The sequence below is a fragment of the Hippocampus comes genome, unplaced genomic scaffold (genome assembly GCF_001891065.2).
Source record: "Hippocampus comes isolate QL1 unplaced genomic scaffold, H_comes_QL1_v1.1 scaffold156, whole genome shotgun sequence".
Taxonomy (NCBI): domain Eukaryota; kingdom Metazoa; phylum Chordata; class Actinopteri; order Syngnathiformes; family Syngnathidae; genus Hippocampus; species Hippocampus comes.
The window spans coordinates 4,618,826-4,645,374 of NW_017805744.1; the positions used below are offsets into that span (position 1 = coordinate 4,618,826).

General features: G+C 42.4%; 1 protein-coding gene and 1 long non-coding RNA gene across 2 annotated transcripts; one reads left to right on the top strand and one right to left on the bottom strand.

The window, feature by feature from the left end:
- Positions 1–794: 794 nt before the first annotated feature.
- apln (apelin) lies at positions 795–25,651 on the top strand. Its single transcript, XM_019884113.1, has 3 exons — positions 795–1,000; positions 19,306–19,478; positions 22,174–25,651. The coding sequence occupies exons 1-2, from the start codon at positions 934–936 to the stop codon at positions 19,470–19,472; spliced, it is 234 nt and encodes a 77-aa protein (XP_019739672.1). The 5' UTR covers positions 795–933; the 3' UTR covers positions 19,473–19,478; positions 22,174–25,651.
- Positions 19,443–22,227, bottom strand: LOC109524333 (uncharacterized). The gene is made up of 3 exons (XR_002169940.1): positions 22,153–22,227; positions 20,997–21,728; positions 19,443–19,535 (listed from the first exon to the last, which is right to left on the bottom strand). It is a non-coding gene; the product is annotated as an uncharacterized LOC109524333 (long non-coding RNA).
- Positions 25,652–26,549: the final 898 nt, after the last annotated feature.

Here is a 26,549-nt window from a genome sequence, read left to right on the forward strand (position 1 = left end):
ATAATAAATGTCAAAAAATGACTGCTTAAAGGAGGTGGGGAGCAATAATTGATACGTTTTTTCCTGCAGTGACTCCCCAACTGTCACGGTGGCCGACTTCAAACGGCGCGTGGTGATTTAAGCCATCCATACCTATTTAGCCGGAGGCACGCTGCTGAAAGAATGGAGCGAGGGTTAGCGATACAAAAGCAGGAAGCTCATCTCGCACCTTCCCTTCTTTCATCCGCGATAGCTTGCTCGCTTATTTTCATTCCCCCGAATTCCTGGCATGTCACCCTGCTTTGCAATTTCAAAAGAGTTTTCAATAAGAGCATCTGTTGGGCTATTATCATAAACCTGCACGCACCCCCCACGCTCCTTCCTCTTCTTCTTCTTCTTCACACCCCTCCCTCCCTTTTTGCCAACTCCCAGCCCATGCACACTTACTGACTTGGGGGGGAGGTGGCTTTTCTGTGACCTAGTGGGTCTGAGATACATAAGCCACATGACCAGACAGCCTCCTTATCCGAGGCGAGCAGGACTTCCAGAGACACTCACAGCTCCGCTGAACTTGGCTGCTCATTTTCTGACACACACTGTGGGGGAGCTTGGATAGAGACGTGCTTCCTCCAGTCATTGGAGTGGTCCTGTCACATATAACACACACGGATACACAAATACACATTTAGACAACACTCATTTCTTACACGCGCACAGAGACACGCGCACACACACAGAGCAGAGCAAACAGTCTCCCTCACTTGCTCTCTCTCTCTCCTCCCTCCCATCCACACACACACACGCACACACACGCACGCACACACACACACACGCACACACACACACACACACGCACATACACACACACGCACACACACACGCAATCACACACATACACACACCACTACAGTATATCAGCGAGCGACTAGCGGCGAGCCAGAGGGGAGTGCAGAAATGAATGTGAAGATTCTGACGCTGGTGATTGTGCTCCTGGTGTCTCTGCTGTGTTCTGCCAGTGCTGGTGAGTAGAAGCGAGGCACCGCTCATGCACCTTCTCTTCTTTTTCCTCCTTCTTCTATTTCTGTCCTGTCTATGCTCATGCAGGCTGATCTGTGTTTGTATGTGTGGTTGATCAGTTACCCAGCATGTGTGGGCTCTCAGCAGGATTATAGGAGCACCTGGCTGGGTACAGTACTGCACTGCGGTGGTTCAAAAGGCTTCAACTTGAATGTTGTTCTCCTGGCATAGGTGCATCATTATTGTCCCCTCATGAATCCCCCCGTCTCACCTTGATGTGAAGCCAAGCTGCAAATGGAAAACTGAGGGCTTGTCTGTGTCGGGTGATGGATGCATGGCAGAGTGTTGTTATGAAATGTATGCTATGCATGGCACATGTTCCACAAGCCCAGGAGGTAATCTGACAAATTGATTACTTGTGTTCCATCTGACCTGCATTGCATGATGATTATTCCATGACTTTGATTGTGCAGTAGAGCAACACACTGCCTATAGAAGCATTCTGTGGTGATGGTAATGAGGACTGTATAATTGTTGGATGGGTCGGTGAGGAGAACACACACATCCTGGATGCGTGGATCCTCTCTCCCGGGATTCGGTCTTGACGCCTTGTCAGAGTACATTTCCGTAAAGTGCCACTTTAGCCACTGTTGGACTATATCTGGATGCCTGTGAAGTATAATGTTGCATATTATTGCCTTGGGAGGGTTTAGGGGTGGCTTTTTTGGGGAGGTGGGGGGGGGGGGGGATGGGCCAAACCTACAGATGTGATGCAGGTAACACTATGGTGTGAAAAAACAACAGTTAGGCCTTGTGTAAACGTCCAAGCCATTCTTGGGATGACCACTTACCTCCCAACTACATTTGCTGGGAAGACAAAAACAGGTTTTAGGTGATTAGGGTTTAGACCGTGAGGTGTGATTGAGTCCATTTTGGTTGCAGTGATAAGCCTACATGCCTGAAATTTTAGACTTAGGTAGAAAAGAGAGGCTGTGCAACCAGGGTGCTTTCCATTCTGCGTATCGATCCACCAGAGCGGCACCTTCCACTTCCCCATGCTTCCCTGCACATTTTCCGTACAGCGACACACGCTATTTTTGTCCGACGCTACTGAGTGCACGACTAAATGAGAAGCAATTATCTAGCATCATGGCCAGTGTCGTTTTTCGCACCCCTGTGTGTGGCGAAGCATGTTCGCCGCCTCGCGTAGCCCCACGGAGAAAAAACAGCTTTTCACCACAGCTTATCCGTCTTAGTGTTTGTTCCAGTCATGCCGCTTATGTGCTTCCCATTCCTAGCCCTCCTAACCCCCGGGCTGCTACCGTATAGTACCAGAACTCCATTGATGGCGAGGAAGGGAGAAAAAGGGAGCTGGTAGAGCTGAAGGGAAGCAAGTGTGTTGCGACGGTGCTGGGTGTGGAGAGGGATACTAGCTGGAGTGTGTCTGCTCGGCACAAGCAGCATGCGCCGTCACGGAAAGGTGTCAGAAGAAGCTCTTCCATGTAGGCAGTGGGTGTGAAGTCTTTTATCTTGAGACAAATGCTCTTCCGATTCATTGGGCATCTGTCTAAGCCGTGTGTGTGTGTGTGTGTGTGTGTGTGTGTGTGTGTGTGTGTGTGTGTGTGTGTGTGTGTGTGTGTGTGTGTGTGTGTGTGTGTGTGAAAGAAGAAGGCAAAATGCACAGGGAAGCGACGCTGCATCCAAGGAATTGTAGTGTTGAATTATGAAGTGAGACTAGATTTTCAGGTTTATACTCATGGTGGTGTTTAAGCCAGAGGATATATTGACTGGAAACTTTGCATCATTTTGTCAATGAGAGGTTTCAACAATGGTAGCATCGTTGACAAAACGTTTTCCCTGCGAAACCGACTGAAAACACTGTAAGCACGTGACCGGCCAATCGTCATCGACTTCAGTTTGTGAATGAACACTATGTGATGGTTTGAATACAATTAGTCAACAATTTTTTGTATGGGAAGAAATCAATTTAGGACAACAATAAAAAAGTGCCATTCATAAAACCGTGTTTTTTAACCCCCCCCCCCAAATAAATAAATAAATCAAGAATTTGCCATATTTTGAAGGTTGTCAAAGGCTTTCTCAAACTACGTCGCTACTTGGAGCCACTGGGGGGACACAAAAACATGTTTTTGTTGGCTTATATTTGTTTTAACATGTTAAACAGCTCTGCTTAAAATTAATTTGAACAAAACCTTGCAAAAACATTAGCAAAAGTCTGGAAAATCGTACAAGAACAGCTGAAATTTATTGTGGGCTAATCAGAGGATGCTTTATCTTTAAACAGTGTCAGATGTGTGCTGACTCCCAAAAAACACGTCCCATATGAGGGTGTGCATACTTGTGCAACCGCATTCATAGAATTATTATTTATTTATTTTTATTTATTGATTTGTACACGTTATAGGTCACGTTAATGGTATGAAACGTTTTTTTACATTATATTACTAGGTCTTATTTTTTTGTAGTACAAAAACCTGGCATTTGAACAGGCTTTTGTAGAATTTTTGTATCCACTGCAAATATTTATCACCTCACTTGAGAAGTGATCTAAGGACAAATGTGACAAAAACATTGCGGTCCTTTTATTTTTCATCTTTTTTTTGCTTGTCAAGTGCCCATATAAGGCTTCATTTTCATTGAGAACCTCTTTTCGAAAAGCTCCACTTTAGGGAGCCTTTTCAAATGTTTACCCTCTCTTAAAAACTGTTGCCATGAAAACTAATGGCCAAAAAGACACTTGTAAAAAAAAAGAACTCAATCAATTTTCAGCTGAAATTGGTGTTGTGGAAATGGTAGCTGAGCACCTTGTAAAATTCAAAATCATCGAACAAAAAAGGAGCAGCCTTCTCCATGTAATACTGCCATCCTCTCGCTGTGCACTTCAATTACCCATCCTTGAAAAGCACTCTGGCTCAAGAGTCGGCTCCAGCTTTAGACATGAGGTATCCATAATTCATCCCTGTGGCCAATCGCTCTTTCTCACTCTGAGTCTTAAGACGTAAACAGTCCTTCCTTGTGTCTGTCGCATGAGCAGCCATCCATTTCTCTGCATCCCATAGCAACACATAATGACAGCTTGAACACACACACACACACACACACACACACACACACACACACACACACACACACACACACACACACACACACACACACACATAGATGTAATTGTTCGAGCTGGGTTACACAGGTGAGGTAGTCATGAGGCCCTGATAGGCTGCTTTTATCTGAACGAGAAATCGGCTGCCTGGAAAGCGGGCGATATCATGTGAGCCTGTCAGCGCTGCTATTATTCCGTATGAAACTTTGATGTATTGTTGGGGCTGGATGCACGCATAAGGCACCGCACTGCAGCGCGTTCATGTGCTCAACTGAGTGTTACAGGTCAAAATACAGCCCAAAACAGGAAGGCATCTCAGAAGGGGCCAGAAAACAGCGCCTGGTCTGGACTGATTGGCAAGTGTAAATCATTATGTGGGGCGTGCTAATGCAAAGAGGGTGTTTGTGCCTTTGGATGTGCTGACGGTGACTTGAGGAGAGAACAAATGTAGCTAAACGTTTCCAGATGCCTAGCAATATCTTCATAAGTGCTGGATGAAAGTGAGGTGGCGCTTTGGAAGAATGTTATCATGGGATTATTGGAGAAATGAAGGTGCTGTGAAACATATGCACTGGATATCATGTCACTAATAAACATAGTGGGTCAGAGCTAGTCCACTGCAGGAAGAATACAATTTTCCTCAACTAGAGCCAGCAAAATGGGTTGCATGGCAGCCAATAATTGACTCGGCAAGATACGCTTACACAACCATTCATTAGGTACACCTCTAACCAATGAGATCCAAAACAAGAGCAAGAAATTATATTATGAGTCTTGTTAGCATTACTTAAAAGTGTTTATCACTGTAGTTGTTGTGAAAATGCATTGCTAATATTTTGCTTCTCATGTAGCTAAAAAAATTATTAGAAATGGTGATGCAATATGTGATGTATAGTACAGCAGTGCCTTGAGAAATGAGAGAGCGGACCTTGCAGGTTTTTGGAGATTTGAGCTGATGTTCGCAAACTTGACATATGAGCGCTATGTGGTGGCAGTGAACTCGATTCCAATCATTTTGCATCATTATAAGTAGTTCAAGTAGGAGCACTCTTCTTTGTTTGTGTCGGCATGACTGTACAATAATATCCTGCCTCTCAGTGGCCAAGTTGGGTACACCAGAAGGAGCAGCTGAATGAATTTGATTGCAACATTAAATCATGATGCACAAACTGTTTAATTGTTATTTATTTTTATACAGTACATTGCTATAGAGTGCTATTTTAAGAGGAAAACTTTCATAAAAAATTGCCTAAATCCAATTTCCAATAGCGTGATACGATTCATACCAAGTTTCATCATCATCGTCTTTGTAAATGCAGGCTTGTTCACCAGCTCTTGCATTGGATGGCATGGGATTGAGACCAGGTGTACCCAATATTGTGGCCGAGTGTTTGAAGTAAAGAATGGGTTCCCAATGGAGACGTTCTGTGCTCAAATGAGCACATTTTTAAAGCCATGCAGACGTCTGTATAATACTGGCTGACACAAGCTTTGTGAATGGCACCCACCGCTGCTCCGGTGCAAGTGGGAGTTAAGGAAATGATTTGAGAAAAATCATAAGTCATTTGGTCGGGATATAAGGCAAACCTTTGGGTCGACGCACCCAGGCGATTCGTGAAGACTTTGGCATATGTGACTGCCGGGTCGCCATATTGCAATTCAGAACCGTTTGAATGAATAAATCTACTCACTTAGATATTCCCTGGAGAGCAGATGCAGCGGAAAGAGGGGGTGGGGGGGGGGCAAAGACAAGTTAAAGAAGAAAAGCTTAGGAACATTAAAATAAAAGGGTGGACTGGAAGGAAGCAAGGCTATGTGGGAGCTCGGAGGGTTGTCTCATCGATAATCGCACAGATGGTTCTAGCCAGCAGAAAGCTGACATTGATTTTGTGGATATGTGGTGCAGTCTCGCACCTTGGAGGACATACAATGTTCATTGAGACGCGAGTTCCATGATCATACTCATAACTTAAAACACTTATATCGCTAATCATGTCTCCTCATTGCAATGAAATGAAAATTCCATTCATCTGCTCCAAACAATATTTGAAAGGTGTTTTATAATAAATGAAGCACTCTCTAATATTCTTCTTTAAAATAAATAGAGGCTGTGGCTTAATAACATAATTTAATAGAAAGTAAAATATTTATACAGTTTTTGCATCATGATTTGATGCTTCAAGTTACTTGCAGATCTTGAGCCATGCGGTGCGTTAGGTACGTTACATATTTTTGGTAATAGTATTCAAAAATACTTGAACACGGAAAGATGTGATTTGTTCCATTCCGACCGTTGAGGAGTTGAGGTTTTATTTAATCTATATTAAACGTGCATCGTCCCTGTCATTTGATACACTGACCACCCTCTGCTGGGACACAGCAGTTAAGTTTAGTAAAGTGCTAAACGACATTTGCCTGGGTGTGTGCACCGACTGAGGAGCTTCCATGACATGTGAGGAAGAGACAGGTAGGACCTTTCTTCAGTGAGCGGTCAAGGGGCTGGAAGCAGGTTCTAAATGACAATACAAAGCACCTGTGAAGTGTGGTGCTTTGCCCTGGTGCATTGAGGGATTTACTGCTGACAGCAAGCAAACATAATGTCTTGATAGTGCACCGTATTTTCATGTAATATCACACAGTGGTCAACTAGTTAGTTAGCACGTCCGCCTCATGGTGCAGAGGTACGTTAATGGAACACACTAAATTAATTGTCCCTAGGTGTGATTGTGAGATGTTTGTCTAAGTGCACCCTGCGTTTGGCTGGCAACCATTTGAACACAAATGATGCAGCAACACATGGAGACAGATCATATAAAAATACTCTGTAGACAATGTAGGCTATGAACTGTCACTTCCACGGGTAAAGATGCCTGCCATGTTCTGCCCCCGTCATCTGAGCAACGAATCCAAACTCGCCATTGACCCTGACATTGTCACCCATTTACATGTGGCATGCTTTTCAGCCACATTCCAGTTCTTTGGCGTATTTTGAAAAAAAAGCATGACATGCAAACTATTTTAAATTGTGAAAAAAGCTTATACAGGGTTGCCTTGATTTTCGAGTGCCCCAACTTGCAAGTTTTTAGAAATATGAACCGTCACTTAGTCTTGTTATTATTCTTATTCTTATTATCATTTATTTATTTATAAACAGATTAACAGCATTTCAAGTTCAACAGGGAATTATTTCATGTACAAGTACATCAAGATACAACTCATAAATCCACCTTTAAAATGGAGAGGGCATAACCTGAGCTGGGCATGGGGCCGTATGGAATGGAGAGGGTCAGGTTCTGGCTAACCAGACCTCATGTGATCATCAAAACTTTTCCTTAGGGCCTGCCGTTCTCCCTTAATTAGAGCCAGATAGTCACCGCGCTAACCGCTTTCCACCTGTGCCCAGTGAAAATATTATTTACGACCCTCTGTTTAAACATTACGTGTTTATACGTTTCTAGCAGTAGTCCTGGCAGATCTAATTCCTGATCAAGATCTGAGTGGACACTTTTATTAACAAGCTACCACAGAATAAATATTGTGCTCTTTGGGAATGCAGGTGCTTTAATTGCTCAATTGAAAAAGACGTCAAAGAACTGCTTTGGGCATGCCGTTTTTGGTCGAAGCCCATACATATTTTTCATCAAGGCTCACCAATTCAGATGTGGCTAAAATCGACGCACAGCCGGTTGATTTGGGACTAGTCTGAATTGGGACGAGAATAAAGACGCGGGCAAAGAAAGGAGATCTCACCATTGTAGTGGGATTCGGTCTCAATTTTTCAAGTTTCCCCCGCGGGGGATGTGGTGTGACAGGCTTTGGGCAACGTGTTTCCATCACGAAGCTACTGTGGCGCCTCTCAAGTGGTTTCAAACTGTCATGTTCGCAGTGTTCTCACTTTGAATGAAACATTTGAAAATCACAGCATCCCTCCCGTTCCCCACGTAACTGGAGATCACTCACCGGAGAATGAAATCGTGCATTATTCATCAGACTCATTGCAACGTTGGAATGCATGTGTTGTTGTATGTCAGGTGACTATTTCACTGTTTAAATCTTGTCAGTCAAATGACCTGCCACTGAATAATAGTGGAGGTCTAGCCTATGCGCAGGTGGTTCCCCTGGATCACTACTGGGCCCCTTGCCAGGAGAATGGAAACAGATGTTTATAAAATTAGCAAATCCATTTATAAACATTTATCCACATAATGGAAACAGTTTATTCCAAGGGAGACCTTGTGGTTCATCTGCAACGCTGGTGGCTGTCACTGAGGTAATCTTACATCTCTAACCATCTATTTCATAGCTTTTTTTTTTGATGTACACAATCATCCATGTCAGTTATAGATAACCATGACTTCCAAAGATAATTGGGTTCGGTTTGATAATAAGTACAAATACATCAATGTGTATGGTTCAAAGCAACACAGCATCTTAAGCCCATTGTGTCCAGGTTAAGCATCTGAGCCAACAATATTCCTCTGGTGACGCAGTCTGATGCAACGTGGCTGCTATTTCCTGTCATCACAAGTGTATATACAGTGTGCTGTGGGGAGAGCCAAGGCCCCTGCATAGTGACATTTCCCTCCTGTTTCTCTTCCTCCAGCCTGTCAAATGGGAGAAGGCCGGTCCACAGCCCAGAGGGAGGTGGGATGATGATGACACAGAGAGAGAGAGAGAGAGAGAGAGAGAGAGAGAGAGAGAGAGAGAGAGAGAGCGGGGGTGTGTTTTCCCTTGCCCTTGACATGCCGTTTTTAAGGATGCTAGCCTCTCAGACAGCTGAAGAATTCTGGATGTATTGGGACTGCAATCCTGTTCCTCAAGATCCAACTTACACTAATGTGCAGTGGTGCCTTGAGATACAAGTGACCCGATTTACGAGTTTTTCGAGATAGTAGGCTTCATTCTGTGTAGTTTTTTGCTTTGACTTGTAAACAACAATTGCACATTGTAGCTTTGCCTTAGCAGAGTACGCTTAGCTTAATGCTAGCAAACGACAGAAAATGTCATTGGCAAAAACTATTTCTCATCAAATGTGATTTTGGAAGCAATAGATATTTGAACAAACATGATGGAGCAACACATTTAGACAGATGATATATCTATATATATACTCACAGACATATATTCTTTATCCTCTGCAAAAAGTGAATAATATGACATCATCTTTCTGGGCGGCTTATTTTTATTTGCAGACGTAGAGGAAGAAGTACTATTCTTCTTTGTTTGTGTGTGCATTACTCGTATCATGCTGCGACTAGGTGGCCAAGACACACCAGAAAGAGCAGCACAATTAATTGTATTGCAGCATTAAATTGTGATGCGTAACCTGTCAAACTCGTTTCTCCATGGTAACTATTACTCCTTTTTCTCGGGCCAAAAAGGGACATGTAGCTAAATCTCAAGAGTTCACCTGTGTGAAGAGTTTTTTTTTCTGTGAAAAACGGACCTATTCCCATTCACAGGGCTCTTTCACTTACGAGTGCAGTCAATGCTCTGGCCAATCGGAAAGTAGTAATTGGTGTCGGAAAAGTATGTTGAGGCGATACATCTGGACTGAGAGACAAAGATCTTTGTTTTTTGGGGGAGGAGCAAAGTCTAGCCGATGTAGTTACAGAGAGTCTTTGCCCATTTGGTGCTTCATTTTCAAAACTAAATCATCTGCAAGACATTTGTTTTGAAGCGTAACATTAGGAGTTTGAAATGGCATTGAAGTGTTTTGGGATGACAGCTTGTGGTACAGTTATTCTAAACTATTAATACAGGCATTTAAAAACATTTTCTGGGCATTGTAATTCATAGTTTCTGTCAGATTTCCTGTAATCCCCATATTGCAACAGCTATTTGCACACAAAAACAACTGCTTTGATTCAAGACCTTTTCATCCATCCATTATCCAAACCGCTTATCCTGACGAGGGCAGCGGGCGTGTTGGAGCCTATCCCAAAGTGAAAAATGGAGGATATGAGACATTTCATGAGAACTTTAAACAGCGGTCTGTAATCACATATACCCACACAGACTACAATTACCACATTGGTTCCATCCACAGAACCAAGGAATGGTTGCTGGCCTCGTTGGTGGATAACTTTGGTCTTGTTTCAATTTCTTCAGTCTTCCTTTTGGTGGTAATTATGCATATTTTTCTAAGACTGTAGACTTTAACTGGATCCATCTTCCATCACTGCTGTTTGGGCTTGCAGCAGGTGGAGCGAATTCAGATTCGATTGCCAGAGAAAAGTTTTGAGGAGTTACTTAGTCCTGCTGCCGGAGTACAAAGGCCCCCAACCTTCAGTAACCTTGTAGCCACAAATTCACCCTTCCAACTAGAAGTGTGACTGGGAATAAAGCGCCAGGCAGAGTCAAGTAGCGAGGGTAGTCGAGAGCTTCATTAGCCGGCTCAGTGCTGCTGCCGGCGGCCCTTTGAACTGGCAGCGCTCTGATCATCGGCGAGCACGCCGTCTCACACCTCATCATTTCATACGCTCTCTAATTCGGGCACAAGGCAGGCAGGCTGACTCAAAGGGACATCTGCAGAAAGTAGCGGGCTGCTTGTTTTTCATCTGAATTTTCTCTGAACCGTCACTCTGTGGGTATTATGGGGGTTGAGTTAGAAAGCTGCAATAAACGGGAGAAACTTTTCATGCACTTTGGTGCCCTAATGGACAAAGGCGGCCTTCAGCTTGGCCACAAGCGCAGCATTATCGCAGCACAACAATGCTGCATATCAAACAGCTCCCAGCAAAAATCAAAGACAACACAAAACAAATCCCCCTGAGGCTGCAGAGGAGGCTTAACATCACAGATAAGATTAATTCCAACTGTAAGGTATGCCGGTACGTTGATGAAATCTATGAGTTTAGAACAGTGGTGTGGAAACTCCTTTTCCACGTGCCAGAGGTGCAGACTGCCCCTAAAATTTGATGCAGTGCAACTAAATTCATCATCCATTCTCACTGGTGCTACCAGTACACCTGCTGATATAGAAAAACAATAGTTGTTTGTGAATATTTTTAGTTGGTGTTGCTGATAAACTTTTGCGATACCTATATCAGATTCAGTTCATTTCCATAAGGTGAAAATGTGAATATTCACTCTGCAAGGTGATTTGTGATTCATGTGTGGCCCTAAATTTTGTCCTTGCACCCCTAAAATTTCAGGTTAGCAGGCACTGTGCTCCTAGTAAAAAAATTTGAGAAAAAACATAGAGAAAAATCGAAGGATGAAAGGGCCACTTCTTCACCTTGAAGACACGAAAATCCATCCATCATTGTAGGTAAAGATATAAAAAGCAATTTTTAAAAATGATTAATAATTATTTTTATATATCACAACTGTCAGATAAAAATCTCACAGACTATGGTCAATTTCATATTGCTTTACAAAACAATACTGCTGGTCTCATGTGTACTCTGTTATTTTTCCGCATTATTAACCAATTTAGAGTGAGGATAACAGCTTGAGGAAACAATCTATTCACGCTCTTGAATGATGCATAGTCTGAGGAGTTTGGTAAAATTCTGCCCCTTCCCTCACTTGTGGGAGCAAAGATTGAAAGTAGTCCAGACTTTCAATCGAAGCTCGCACAAGTGAGCCAACAACAGTAACAATAATAACAACAATAATTTTAAACTATAACATGTGAAAATAGTTAGGTTAGATATATTTGAGTAAGCCTGTTTTGTTAGATATGTCACTTTAATTTTTTGATGAAGAAGGAACTGGTCAGCCATGAAGGTAAGTGTGAAGATTCAATTTTGCCTTTTAAACTGCTTGGTCAGCTCATCATTTGAATTATTATAGAACTCATGACTCTAAGCAATTTGAGAAACAATTTAGGAAAGGCTGAAACCAAGGTTGTTCAAGACTTTATGTATAGTCAGGGGGTCGGTGTGAGTGCAGATTTTGATGACTTTGAACAAAATTAAGAACAACCTGAACTAATCTGACCTTGACCCATTCACATCGGTCGAGATTTCGAATTGCGTGACTGCCGATGTGAAAGATGAGAACACATGTGCTCTTTTTGCCACCAAGTGCAGAAAGCAATTAATGTAATGCTAGCAAACAACATCGGCTGTGTCAATTGTTAATTATAGCATGTGGAAAGGAAAGCTAAAAAAGGATAACGAATTGCAAATGCTCCCTAGGCTGTAGTTTGGATACCCATGGATTATAACTTGGATGACTTCAACCGACAGTGTCATTGATTTTGCTCCGAACTGAACGTCTTCATGGTGGCTGCCATGGTAACGTGGTCTTAAAGTCAGCAATTGGTACCACTTTCTGCCGAGGCCCAGAATTACTGAGGGAGGTGAGGGGATGAGCGTCTGCGATGAGCATCATATCTGACACTAAATGTTGGATTGTGAAGAGCTCCCTCCTTGTTTCGACACCTTCCCATATGTGCAGGATGAACGTGTACGGCAAGACCTGGCAAATCCCTCATTGCGAAGCTGTGACAGCGTGAGGGCTTATTAAAGGCTAAGAGAATGTTAGGATTCTTCGAACACAATTAACACTTCATCCCGGCTAAATCATCCTCATCCGCTAATGTGCTTACTCGGTGGCAAGCATCTCAGGCCCGTCTGACTGTGCGGGTTAGCGTCTTTGCTAACGGTGTGGATTCACCGGCTAATGCCACTCACCTCCTTTTAGTTAATGAAGAAAGGGAGGCGAACGGTAGAGACAGAGGGTCTGCTCCTCCGACGTCACGCGATAACCATGGCTACACCCTCCAGGGAACTCATTCTTCCTCTACACAGTGAAGGCAAATGATGTTTGTTTACCCAGAAGGTTTGCACATTGCTCATATAATAGGCTGCGGCCACAGAGCGTGTTATTCTCTTGTTTATTTATCTATTTTATCATCGACAACAATTGTCAGGAACAAATTGTAATTGTGCAGTTGGAGAGAGACAACATTGACACTCAATTCTATTGTGTGACCAAAATAGACTCTTTGTACTGACCATTTTTATCCTTCTATCAAAGGGATCTAAAATTCAATCAAATACCAAAATGTATGCCCCATTTGAGAGAGGTGAGGTCTGATTTTTACCAACCCAAACACTGAACGTTTTTTTTTTTTTTTTTGCTTTTGCAAAAGCACCAAAGGCGCTCAGGAAGGCAAAAGTAATATCATTCCACCATAGTTCATAAGCTCGGGAGGAATCATTGCATGACACGTGGAGATGGCTATTATATTTATGAACCAGTGTTGTAGTCATCAACTCATTGTTACGAGGGCCGGCGTACTGTATGGTCTAGTGAACCACTATTTTTATCATCGGGGATATGTTTGTTTTAAATACACAACATGTAATTCTCTTCTCAGTTTAGTTTGACAATAAAGTACAAATGGGAGTGGAATTAAACAGCTGAAAGCTTCTTTGTTGAAAGTGTTGACTTTCGTTCTTACTGAATATTCCAATGCAACTGACTCGTGATCAGCCTAAAGCAGGGATGGTCTACTTAAATGATGGAGGAGGCCACAATTTTTCATCAGCGCTACTTGGAGACCACATAGGACCACGCACTTCCTAACCGGATGCACGACAAAAAGGCCATTGCAGGGATGGTCTACTTTAATGATGTAGGAGGCCACAATTTTTCATCAGCGCACGGACCTCGCACTTCCTAACCGGATGCACGACAAAAAGGCCATTTGAAATAAGGACAAAAAATGTGCTCGCCAGCCAACAGTGAAAATCCATGTGTAATTCATGGCCACTGAAATCAATGGACAAAAAATGTGAAAATCCATGTGTAATTCATGGCCACTGAAATCTATTGGGATTTTTTTTTGTTTGTTTTTCTTGTAAATTCCCCCAAAATTCTACAATAGATGTTGATAAAACTTCAATATGCATTTTCCACCAAACACTGGGGTTTGGCTTGTTTGTTTTTGTTGTAAATTCCAAAAAAATTCTACAATAGATGTTGATAAACCTTCAATATGCATTTTCCACCAAACACTGGGGTTTGCTCCCCAAAAATAAAACAGAATACACACAAAATAAACATTTTTGGAACATGAATAGAATCTAAACCAAATTAAAATATTGGAAACAAATCCGCATGTGTATGCTGGTGTCCGCTACAGTAGAGGAAACATGTTTATAATTTGGGCCCCAAAAAGTTTTTGGGGGGGTATGGTGGTGGATTACTCAGGAGTGACTCAGCAAAACAGGCCGCGGGCCACCAGTTATGCATCGCTGATCTTGAATGTACAGAATAAGAATGTATTTGTTTTTATTTATTTGTTTATTTCTTGACTAACATGCCAAAGTGCCAAATCACACCTTCTCTTGGCATTATAGCCACGCCACATTTGTCAAATAGCTGCTTGAAAAGTATTTTTACATTACGGCCACCAGTTATGCATCACTGATCTTAAATGTACAGAATAAGAATTTGAATGTATTTGTATTTATTTATTTATTTGTCAAATAGCTGCTTGAAAAGTATTTTTACATTTCACGCGGTGCCTAAAATCAGTACATAAAGTTAAATACACCCTGATGGCAACATTCCTTCTTCTTCTCACAGTTTGATCACGCACACATCTCTATAATCTATAGTCTGTGTCGCGGACGTGTCAGATAAACGATGTGACTTAGAGTAAAGTGAACGCAGCGGAGAGATTAAACGCTCGTGAGGAGCTCATCCAACCGTGAGATTTGATTTGATCAATGCGATTGCGACACGATTGATTCACACTTGGTCCGACGCAGCAGAGCGACAAGCAAGGCGGGTAAACAAACGGCCATTAAAATCCAAGAGACAATCAATGGGAGAATATGGAACATGGATTAACCGTCGGTGGCCACGGTTTACGGTGCTTGTTTTCATTTGCTGCGACGTTACCTCCGAACACAGCGGCCTCTGTGTGCTCGCCGCTATTGTTTCTCTCGCCGTCTTGTGTCTGTTAATCTTTGCTGCTCTAATGACAGAAAAATGTGTGTTGTCGCTCCATTTACGAGCGCAGTCATTTGTTATGTGGTTGTTTTGGCACTCGGTTCACACAAATCAGCTTTACGACTATTCATAAGCAGCTCGGGCCCATTGACAGCACTGTGATGTGCAGTTTGTTCTCACCAGTCATGAGGGCAGCTGATGAACTTGGCATTAAGCCAGAGAATGGCCGTTTTTTTTTTCCTTGGAAGTTATATATTATATGCCTTAATGCTGTGGTGCTGATGACAGCGCAACAAGGATGAGCTGTCAGCATTCTTCTTTGCACCCAAACCGTGATAAGATGGACAGCAGGCCATTTGAAGAAAGGAAACACATCGCCTCGGGATGTGTTTCGAAACCAAAGCGGAGAATCAAGCAGCTCCTCTTTTGCACCGACAACTATTTGCCACCCTACTTAAACTTAATTTGCATCCTACCACACCGCACGCTGTATCCATCTCCGCCGAAACAACCAACATTCTTCAAATTCTCCATGTATGAAACTTTAATTTGAGAATTAGCAACGGGAAGATAAGAGTTCAGAGACGAGAGAAGAGGGTGTCCAAGGTCATCAGAGAGAAGAGCTAAGAGGTTTCTTGATGTCAGACATATGTTACCCGGCGAGCTTCGTGCTTTTGCAGCTTAAGAGAAACACGGGCATCTCTCCTGGGAAAAAGATTAAAGCAGATAATAAAGGGACTGCTTCCAATTTCAGTTGTTTGTGGAGATAAACTATGCATATATGTATATATATATATATATATATTCTCACAAACACACACACACACACACACACACACACACACACACACACACACATATTTTTTTTTCCACGACAACAACCAAAATTCCTTATCCCGTTTCTCGTCTGTATTGCACAGGGCTGATATGTTGCTGTCTGTCAAATAAGTCACTCTGTAATACTTTCCTCACCGGTTGCACGTGTTTATCTATATTGCCAAACTGATCACTGGGCTGTTTTGACGGAATGGATTTATTGAGATTGGCCAATATGTTCCTCCCAGTGCACGGCGGTTGCTGACAGGCTGCTGTGCGGGTGGACTTCTAAATTGTCTCATTGCAGCCTTGGGATGAGATAGTATCAGTAACTGGGACTGCAGATGAGTTTTAGTGGTCTGATTGTGTCATTTTGTTGATCCACTGGACATAAAGGTGTGATGGCAGCTGTAGGCGCAATACCAAATCTTTAAATGATGGTATATGTTATATTTAGAATGTGTATTTCTTCCCCAAATCTGTGATAATCTTTCTAGTGCCATCAAAACTTTCCTATAAGAAAGGTCGTCATTGCCACCATTAGCTATATAGTTGTCTGACTTTTTTGCCAAATCCTCAGGTAACACCAATCAAAGCAATTCATCAAGTGTGTGTGATCAATATATTCATTGTTTTGACATTTGTCTTTGAGGCACAAGTGGACACCTTAAAAATTTTGAATGGTGCAAGCATGTTGTCTATGTGATTTAAAGGTGACTGTGCCTAAATAATGAGTTTCTTCACCAGACGAAAGGCTAAATCCTTCCAGGATGCTTCAATTTGCCCTAAAACCTAGCTAAACAAGGCGTGTATTAACGTTCAGCCTCATGGATTGGAAAGAAATGAGCAAAATATTTTAAGAATATGCAAACGTCCCTCTTTTATTCTGCATCGAGGAACAATAACAAAAGGATAATGTGCAGATTACAGCTCCTTGCGGCAAAAATGGGCTTTAGAGGCGGAAATGTGCAACAGAGATTTTTTTTTCCCTCCCCCAGTCTATGAATTAGCCTAGTGTTCTGCCGCAAATATAGCGTGTAATATGCTTGCTAAAGGGGATTAGTGTGGAAATGGAACTCGAGATGCCTGGCATTTCAGGGATAACGTACAAAATACTCAATGAACGAGCTCAGTGACACAGTTCATGAATGCCATTCAAATGCTCCCAGTTGTTCTTTTGACATTTCTTCTTCAGATGGTGCAGCTGAAGGTTGCTAATCATAGAAAAAGCTTCAAAAGCCTTCTAACCACTCATAAAATCAACCTTGGGGAGCTTAGAGAAGAATGTTTGGAGAGAATGAAGCTTCCACTCGCATTTTATATGAATGCTAAGTGTGTGTGTGTGTGTGTGGGGGGGGGGGCGGGGGGTCCACCTTCAAAATCAATCTACACCCTCGGACAGGGATGGGCAACTGGTGGTCCACATGCAGCCCCCACCCATCGTCTGAGTGAACCTTTACTAAAACCTCATATCACCTGAAAAAACAAAAGTGTGAATTATGAAGCTGTTTCTTTTCAGTTTTTTTTTTTTTTTGAAACTTTTATTTTTGGGAGGGTTGTTTGTTTTGTGTTGTTTTTTCCTGTTTTGGGAGGATGGGCAACCCCCGTTTTCCCTGGGAAATTCATATTTGTGGTTTATCATCTTTTTTCTGAAGAATTTTTAGGGGTTACAAACAAACAAACAAACAAAAAAAAATCTCATACATTTCACTGCGTTTCAATTATATGCGGATCTTCGCTATTTGAAGGCTGGCGAGATCCCTATCTCTCACGAATGCGAGGGATACGATTTTAAGTTGTCATGTCACCATTCGCCACTCGATGGAAGACATCGCTTGGTTGCGCTTACACTGGGCCTCATACCACCCTACACAGGAGTAGGCCTAATAATTTTGGAATGACATGCATATACAAATGTTAGGTGAGTTTATTTTGCAATTAGTATTAGTTTGCTACTCAGCAGTTTTGTGCTGTCCTTGAATGGTAATTGTGATACCTTTTTGCACAAGAAAAAAATATCACGATTTGTGGTTATTTTTTAAATATTTTTTTTTGTTGAAGGCTGGATCTTTTATGTATGCATTGAGAATGACATATATTAAGATACCGGAATGCTCTTTAGCTGAATACAAAAACATGCAGGTATGTTGTCCATGTTTAGAATGGCATCACTATTCTTCTGAATGTAAGGGAGGAAACTGCTGTGTGTATCTCACCAAAGCACAAATTATAAGTGGATCGGAGGAGACTCGCCAGGTATAAATGTTGGTAGAATACGTACCCATTAATGAAAGGTTGGCAACTTGACACCAAAAATTGGGCAAAAAAAAACCAACCAACCAACCAAAAAAAAAAAACCCCACAACATCCCAGCTACTTAACTTTCAGTCATGTCAATTTTATGAAAAATGCAGCAGTGTTTTTGTTGGGGTTTTTTTTTAAGTTTTTTTTTTTTTTTTAACTTCAGGCAAACCTTTTTTGTGACTTGAGCTGCTGCTTCCCTTCCAGCCTCACCTCTGCAGTCCACCCTGTGTCTTATCTCAAGCTGTGTCCTCAAGCGAGCCCTTGTAAAGCTTCCAAAGGTCACACTTTGGGAGCTCTAAAAATGGTGCCAGTGTCTCTGAGCAAACAGGAATGTCATGACCCCTATGTCAGTACTTTGAATCAGCTTTTGACGGTGCCCAGTAGGAATTGGTGTTCCCTCTGTTTTTGTTTTGAAGAAGTCTTAGGGATGCAGAGGAAATGGGCGAACTAAAATTGAAAAAAGGAAACAGAGGGAAGACTGAACTGGTTTCTAATAAGAAGAAATTAGACATCAGAAGAGAAACGCATCAATCATTTCAACAATTTATCCTCACCTCAGCTCAGTTGTACTACTATGTGTTCTATGGGGTGATAAAAATTTGATATGGAGTCAATGATTACTATAAATATCCCATTGCAAATCAGTGTGTTTTCAGTTTATGACATTTTGAGCACTTCGAGGCACAACAGAGGAGGACCACAGGCTCTTACACAAACCAGGCCAGACTTCAGCAATGGCTAAGAACATCTGGGATTACTCTCAAACACACCGACGTTCACGCGCGCGCACGCGCGCGCACGCGCGCGCACACACACACTCAGCCTCATTTCTAATCTTGGGACCAAACAAAGCGACAGGGTCCACCTCGGCAAGATTCTGTCACTGTGAGGTGTTTATTAGAATCTACAGGCAGAGTGACCGTGACATGAAACACAAGAGATGAGCTGTTTAAATTTGCTCTCTATTAGCTCCCGCCACACACAGTTGATGAACAATGATGCGGGGTAGGCTCAAAAAATGAAAATACCTATAGATTTCTCATGGCACCTCATCCGTTATCTCCTTGTTTTTTTTCCACATTCTGTTCGTAGAGCATCATCAAAATGTGATTGGAATTTATTGGTTGCGTATCTGTGTTTGGATCTTGCAGGTCCAATGGCCTCCATGGATCACGGCAGAGAGCTGGAGGAAGCAGCTCCAGTGAGAAAGCTGGTGCAGCAAAGCCCTTCGAGGGGCGGTCAGAGCCACAGGCCAGCCGGCTGGAAGAGGAGACGCCCACGGCCCCGTCTTTCCCACAAGGGGCCAATGCCGTTCTAGAGCAAGGTGAGGTTCAAGGCTCGTCACGTTTCTTGGGCAGCGTTCAGTCAGTTTGAAAGGTTCCTGAGCATAAAACAGTCAAAATGTCACAATAGTCCCGGAAAGTCTGAATTCACCAAAAGAATGCTATTGTTGACTTGAGAAGAAAGGGCATGTCTCAACAGATTAATGAACTTGCTTGCCTTTATTGTATGACAGAGGTGGGTCCTTCGGCAATGTCATTCATTTAACCATATGGGAGATTGATATTGTTAGAAACTTAACCTTTGGGTTGATTGCACTGGAATAAATGGGTTCTGTCCAGCGGACTGAGTCAATTATAAATAACTCTTTAACAGAGATAACACTTTCGAGAGTTGGGTTTCTCATCTTAACCTCCGGTGCTTAAAAGAATGTTTAACTTTGCTGTCAAGCCAAACAAGCCGTTGTGTGAAAAATCCCTGATCAAAAATCTGAGACAATATTTTACTTCTCACCTATTCAGTTTGATTTTCTGGGCTGAACCAAAGCAAACTCCCTGTATTTCAAAAGAAAACAGACGAGGCGTCACCGAGAAACTAAAACATGCTGAGGCAACATGATCAAATGTACAGTGTATACACATGGTTGGCCTATGCACTCGCCAGTGTTTGCACATTGCGCAATGTCTGAATGTAAAGTCACAGCAACATGTTCATATGTATGCGTTCAGAAATACCCAAATGTGCTAAGAAACAAGAAACATAGGAACAATATCCCCGCCTTCCGCCACTCCCCAGGAGGTTCCATGCAAAAAAAAAAAAAAAAAACACTGACCTGCAGAGGCCGACCATAAATTCAAGCCCAAGTGAGTCGAGGCTGCAGCCTGTTGATGTCTTGGCATGGTTAATCAGTTTCGAGGAATGTGAACGGTGAGGCGGAGGTTTTACAATCCGCAGAGAATTATGATCTTCATTGTGTTTTTCTATTTTTTAGTCATAGTTCCTTTTAAGTTGATCATCGTGCCTTCCATTCAGGACTCTCAAGGGCGCAGAACAATACTAAACAATGAGTGACATTCAGAAATAACACGCATTTGACAGAACCTTAGTCACCCGGTATTCTTGGTCGAACCATAAAAAAGAGAAAAAGGGAAAACCCTCAGAACCACTTGTGAGTGCTCAGTGTTTGCAACACAATAAGAAAGTGGCTCTGAAAAGTGAATGGTTCAGCAAATCACAACGCTGTCTCTGCAAACATCATTTAACACCCCTCTCTAGATCAAAGTCTGCTAATTTACAGACTTATAGGAAAAGGTTAGTTGGCTAGGGGTGGGGTCGTAGAACTAGCCTGGTAGTACCAGTAAATTTGTTATAATAAGGACCCTATAAGAGACTAAATCTCATTTGCTTCCGATCTAAAGTCATCACTGAGTATTCCTCAATTTTAGGACAAATAGAGAATATATTGCCTGCATCCTTGAGTCCGTTTGGCTGCAATGACTTCAACGCCAAGAATGCACAATCACAACCACTTCTAAAACCACAGCCGAGTCAAAAATTGTACCTGTAGTTTGAGGTGGTGATGGTAGTGGTGGTACCCATCCACCCTCTGAGTGCCATTGAGCAGCATCTCGCCACCCGAATATCCGAGGATCTTTGGACAGATCATCTTTTATTCTGTGAGATGCCGCGGGCAATGTGAACGTCTCATTCTGACATGTTCCAGATGTGAGATGAAAGACATCTTCTTGATCGCAAGCTCTCACATTCAAACATTCCGTTCGGCCAATTTGATAAAAGCCAAGCGTCTAAAAGCCAGGCAGACGACAGGATATTACACATTTTGAAGCCACGGGCGATTTCTGGAAGCCCTACGACGGCCTTTGTGAGAAAGCTTTGTGCTTAATGTTCCAGTGATTTTGTTTTTTTTCCCCCATCAAAAATGAAGAGGCGTTCTACAAGTCCTCCTTTGGGATAAGGGGTTCGGTTCCCTCTGTGGTTGTGAGTGTGAATGGTTGTTCGTCACTATATGTGCGTTGCGACTAACTGGCGATCAGCTCAGGGTGTAGTCTGCCTTTTGCCCGTAGTCAGCTGGGTTAGCCTCCAGCACCCTCCGCAACCCCATTCAGGATAAGCGGTGTTGAAAATGGATGGATGGATAAGGGGTATGACCTCAAGCAGCAGTAGTGACATCATTCTGAGGACCCAGCAAACAAAATAGATAGACAACTCTCTGCAGATCAGATCCATGCGCGTCAATTCACTGGGCATTACATGACTGCAGAACTATGCCAACCTGAAAGAAAAAAGAATGGGCCCTGATCAGTTAAAGCCACTTGTTTTCATGCAACAGAGCTCAAACTTATGGGGAATCTTGGGAAATGATCACAGGCTGGGCGAAGATAAAACGCTAAAGGAAGATAAAAGATATCCTTTTGGAGACGCGCTGATCCCGTGTCGCAGGTGTAGAATAAAGTTGGGTTTGTGTTGGAGATGAGACATATACTGTGGAACTCTTTACTAAAGGCCTTATGAAATCTGGTTGAGACATGTCTGGATAAAGCTTTACATCACTCTTTCTTCAAAGCAACACGTGGTGCCGCACAAAGAAAGTTCTGTTTGATGTCGCTCAACAGGACGGGAAATTGACATGTCTGTGTGAGTCATGAACAAAAAAAAAAAAAGAAAGAAAGAAACAAGAAGGCACGTGCCGATGAGACTTTTGTGTTTCTGTTTTGTAGGCACTGCTTTAAGCGCCCTCCCCCAGGTTCTGATTTCTATGCTCTTCCTTTGCCATGGGGGGCCTTGCTGCTAAAGGGCCTCTGCTTGCCCGGCCTGAAGAGTGATGTCCATAGCACCTGCTGGTTCTTCAAGCAACTCTGTCCACAAGAAAAAAAAAAATCAGGACAAGCCGCTCAATCCTTAGCTCGAAGGAGGAATGAGAGAGGGCAATGATTGGAGGGCGAGGGGAGGGGGGAGTTTTTGAGCCCCTAGCTATCTGAATCTATTCCTCTGTCACCTTAAATGACTTGAGCTCTCTGTCTTCTCACAAATGTTGTTTTTTTTTCCTTTTCCTATCATTTACTTTTTAGACACCGATCATAGCCGTGTCTTACACACTTAGCATGACATGGTTCAGACGCTCTCTCTTACAGCATCCGCCATTTCTCCATTGTGTCGTTTTCCTTCAGTCAGTGTAACTTGAGGTTACTGTGGGCCCCCGATTTTGTCACTGTGTAGCAGCTTAATGGCGATGGTTAAGGAAGAAGGCGCTAATCATACAATGGTTAATTAGGCATAGATCATTTTTATCATCATTTGAAGGTCTGGATTTCTACTATTACTTCATGCGCGATGATAAAAGCAGGAGTGTTGCATCTGACTGTGCTTTGCATCTTCGAATGCCATCCACATACAGCTTCATTTTCAACTGGAACTATGTCACACATAATATCCAAATGGTCTGTTTAAATGACAGAACTTCTACTATGTTTAGGAGATTCTGAAACCTGAAGCTTGTTCGGTGTTCGGAACTGCCCTCAAGCTCTGTAGCAGCATGCATCAACTCAAATGAGTCTTAAAACTCAAATCTCATTTTCAATCCTGACTCCAAAAGCCGAGCACCTTCCTGCCACACGACTGTTAACTGGCAGGGGGGGTCTGCGCCACGGACAGACCCGCCATGCCTTTTAATGAAGTGCCAAATAATGGAGCCTCTCCACAAATGCTGACTGCTTGTGAAAAAGTTACCTCTGTTTTTCGAGTTTTGAAACACTGACATGCATTTGAAGTCAGGGGTGACTCAAAGTTGACCTATATAATTTCAATTAGACTAAAATAATGAGAATGGCACGACACCCCTGGCCAAAATACTCCCGGTTTGGATCAGTTGAATTCTACACCTTCAAAAACAGTCATCTTCTTGATGCCTGGATTTATTGCCCTGCGTTACTTGTAAGAAAACCACACAAATGAGAAATCTCGCGGGATACTCACCCACCTTTACTCCATTATTCCTTGGTTTATGCGCCAAATCTAGATTAGTCCATCACTAATGGTCCTGCTGTCTAATCCTATCTCGCCTTTTAAACCTTTGATCAAACAATATGCCTTTGCATCATACTGGAATACATCACTGTTTATCTATTCGCTTTGTGTTTCAGTCTTTATTTTTTTTCCTCAGGGTGCTAGCATAGAGGCTTTTACTAGAGCAGTCTATCATATAAAACAATCATAGAGTTCGCAACATTTAAAGCTTATAATCGACATATTTTCGTAAACAGCATTATTCTCATTGCGTGTAGTACAATATAATCATGTATCCACGCCGGGGCCCTTTGCAGAGGTGATCTTTTGCCTACTTCGAGTCGGGTACAGTTGCCTTGCCAGTCCGCCAGCTCTTCCACAGCACAGGTGGTCGAGGCTTTGATCCTTACCCTCATTAAAACTCGGAGTTAATCTTTCTCAGATGGATCTGCTCGAGGCTGACCGGGATCTCGTAGACTGAATTCGTTGGTTAAATTGACTTAGACTGGAACCCCAGCATTCACCTCCAATCCCTCAATGCCCTCCGTCACTGGTTCAGTGTGTAACCGTGTCAAACACAAGGACCTTTCATCGCCATTTGTTAGGCATTGAGGACCAAAGCGCAAACTGTACCGTACTTTGAACTGTACCGTATTTTGAACTTCAAGCCCAGTCCTCCGTTTCAGTTTCGTTCTTTGTCACTGCGTCTCATGCAAATATTTTCATCAAATGAATAGGCTCATAAGCCTTGATTAAGAGAGCACCAAAAACCACCGTGGTAGTCAACACTGCCAAGATTATACCATGATGGAAAATATATTCAACCCTCGAGCACTGTGAAGCGTAATAATTCCAGTTCCACCGTAATTATTTTTTTTTCATATCCTCTCAGACAGAGATGTAGATTTCATTAACGCTCCTAGGGTGTGAGGTGTTCTATGATGGGGGAAGATAGCTGGGGGACAAAAGTCCTGATGTTGGAAGTTGTGACAAGGGGTTCGTATTGATATCCGCCACACCCCCACCCCATCTCGGAAGTTATTGTAAATGGAGCCGAACGTCTGTATCCGCACTGTTCGTCATGAATGTATCCTCACCATCTGCACCAGCCGCGCTGCCCTTCAAGAGACCCGAGCAAACCGACGTCAGCGCTTTTGGAATCTTGCTGGATCCAAAATTCAAAGACACGTGTCACACAGATCCAAAGTATACGGTTTGAAGTAATCTCAACAAATAAGCGTGGCTTTACGCCAAGGCCTCTCTGCATGGGCTCGCCAGGTTGCACTTTTGCAATTACATTATGCTGCTGGAAAAATACACCCTGAAAACAAGAGTCTCTTGGTTTGAAATGGTTTTCCAGTGTGTTGTGACAATTTTATCTTGTCTGTTTTGTTTTTGTTTTTGTTTTTTTTTTGTCTAGCTGGTTGTCCAAAGCTTACCTTTTTGACTACAGTCTGAAACGTTGTATCTTTTGTGGATGTAACAATATAAAAAAGTAGTCTGCAGCACAATATGTCATGGAAACGTGAAAGCTTTCAGGCATCCTCTTTTTTTTTTTGTAGATCGTAGCCCAGAGCACATCAGGTTAATGGGCCTTGTGGTGAGGAAGGACAAGCATGTTTGGGCTCGGCCTGAAACGGTAAACCAATACATTATGCTCGAGGAGCTAAACCATTTGCCGTAATGTTTTTTTTTTCCCAGAAAGACTTACACAAGAGAAACCCTACTTTGTCTCTCACTGTTCTCTCCGGTTCTTCATCTCTGTGACCGAGTAATGTTCCTATGCACTTGTTAGCATGTTTTCCTTCTCGAAAATGTTTGTTCTGACACCTTGCCCCCACGTTTTTGTTGTTCATATTCATTTGATCGGGAGTGAGAATTTACAATGATTTGTGTGTTATTAGTCAAGTAACACAACTTTCACTAAGCAAATTTGTTTTAAACCCAGTATCATTTCATACTTCGGCTTACAAAATAATGCAAAATTAGAGACAGAAGCTCGCACTAGACATTCCATCATTTTACCGAAACACATCATGTCAGCCTTCAGCATGGGTACCGTTTAATCCTGTGTATTCAAATCGTTTGGGCCACCCCAAAGGATAACTAGTTTTTTGTTTTTTTTTCTCCCGTGGGAAACGACTATGAACTGACATTATCTCGGAGCTCGGCAAATGAGACTGCCTACACCTAGAATAGCACACAGGCCCCCCTCCTGCCCTGATTGTGACACATTCTCAATCCATGTGAAAAGCGTTACGCCCACCGCGCGGGGAGACTTGCGGGCTGGCATAACAGTGTTACTAGGTCTCGAGCAGAAAGACAATGTATTACTCCTATATTCTGTTTGAAGGTGTGTGCGCAATATTACTCACCAGGCCAAATGTACAGTCCCCTGTCTCTGTTTTGATGTTGAACTGGGCAAAATTAAATGACAAATAAAATAAAACAAGTGTATCAGAAATGGTTGAAATACTGTGTACATATTTGAACTTTTGGTTTCTAATTTATAAAAGATAAGCTTTAGCTCTTGGAGTACTTATTTTATTTGATTTTTTTTCCTTTCATGCGTAGCTTTGTGTTTTTATTTTCTATTTCTGTAAAGTGTGTAAATATATCTTTATGATAATAAGTAATATTAAAAATCTTATTTTAAGAAAATATGGTGTGGAGTTGTCTTTGGCTGAGAAAAAAAAAAGCAAACAAAATGACATGGTCCCTTTCATGCAAGTGCTGAGCAGCTGATAGAATAGCTTCACCTAGTTGGAATAGCAGTAAGTTAAAAAAACAAAACAAAACGAAAAAAAACAGAAAATACATAATACAGTAGTTAACTGTTGATGGTGCAAAAAGACAATATTGCCAAGTAGCAGCAGACCCTCGTATCCCCTCCAAATTTAGCTTAGCTTAGTTTGGCATGGTTTGTTACTTCTATCAATTAGTGGTTGACAGAATGCTTTTGGAGTTCATTCCTGCATGTTTTGAAATGAAGTCATGTTTAAAAAAAATAGTGGCTATATGACTAACTTAAGCGGGGTATACACACAGATATACCGATACTCAGGCCAAAATATACCCCCCGCCCTCCCTT

Bases quoted from the DNA above. Each gene is read 5' to 3' on its own strand.
- apln (XM_019884113.1), top strand. From the start codon at position 934: ATGAATGTGAAGATTCTGACGCTGGTGATTGTGCTCCTGGTGTCTCTG. The intron at 1,001-19,305 runs GTGAGTAGAAGC...TGGATCTTGCAG, and splicing joins GCTGTGTTCTGCCAGTGCTG to GTCCAATGGCCTCCATGGAT.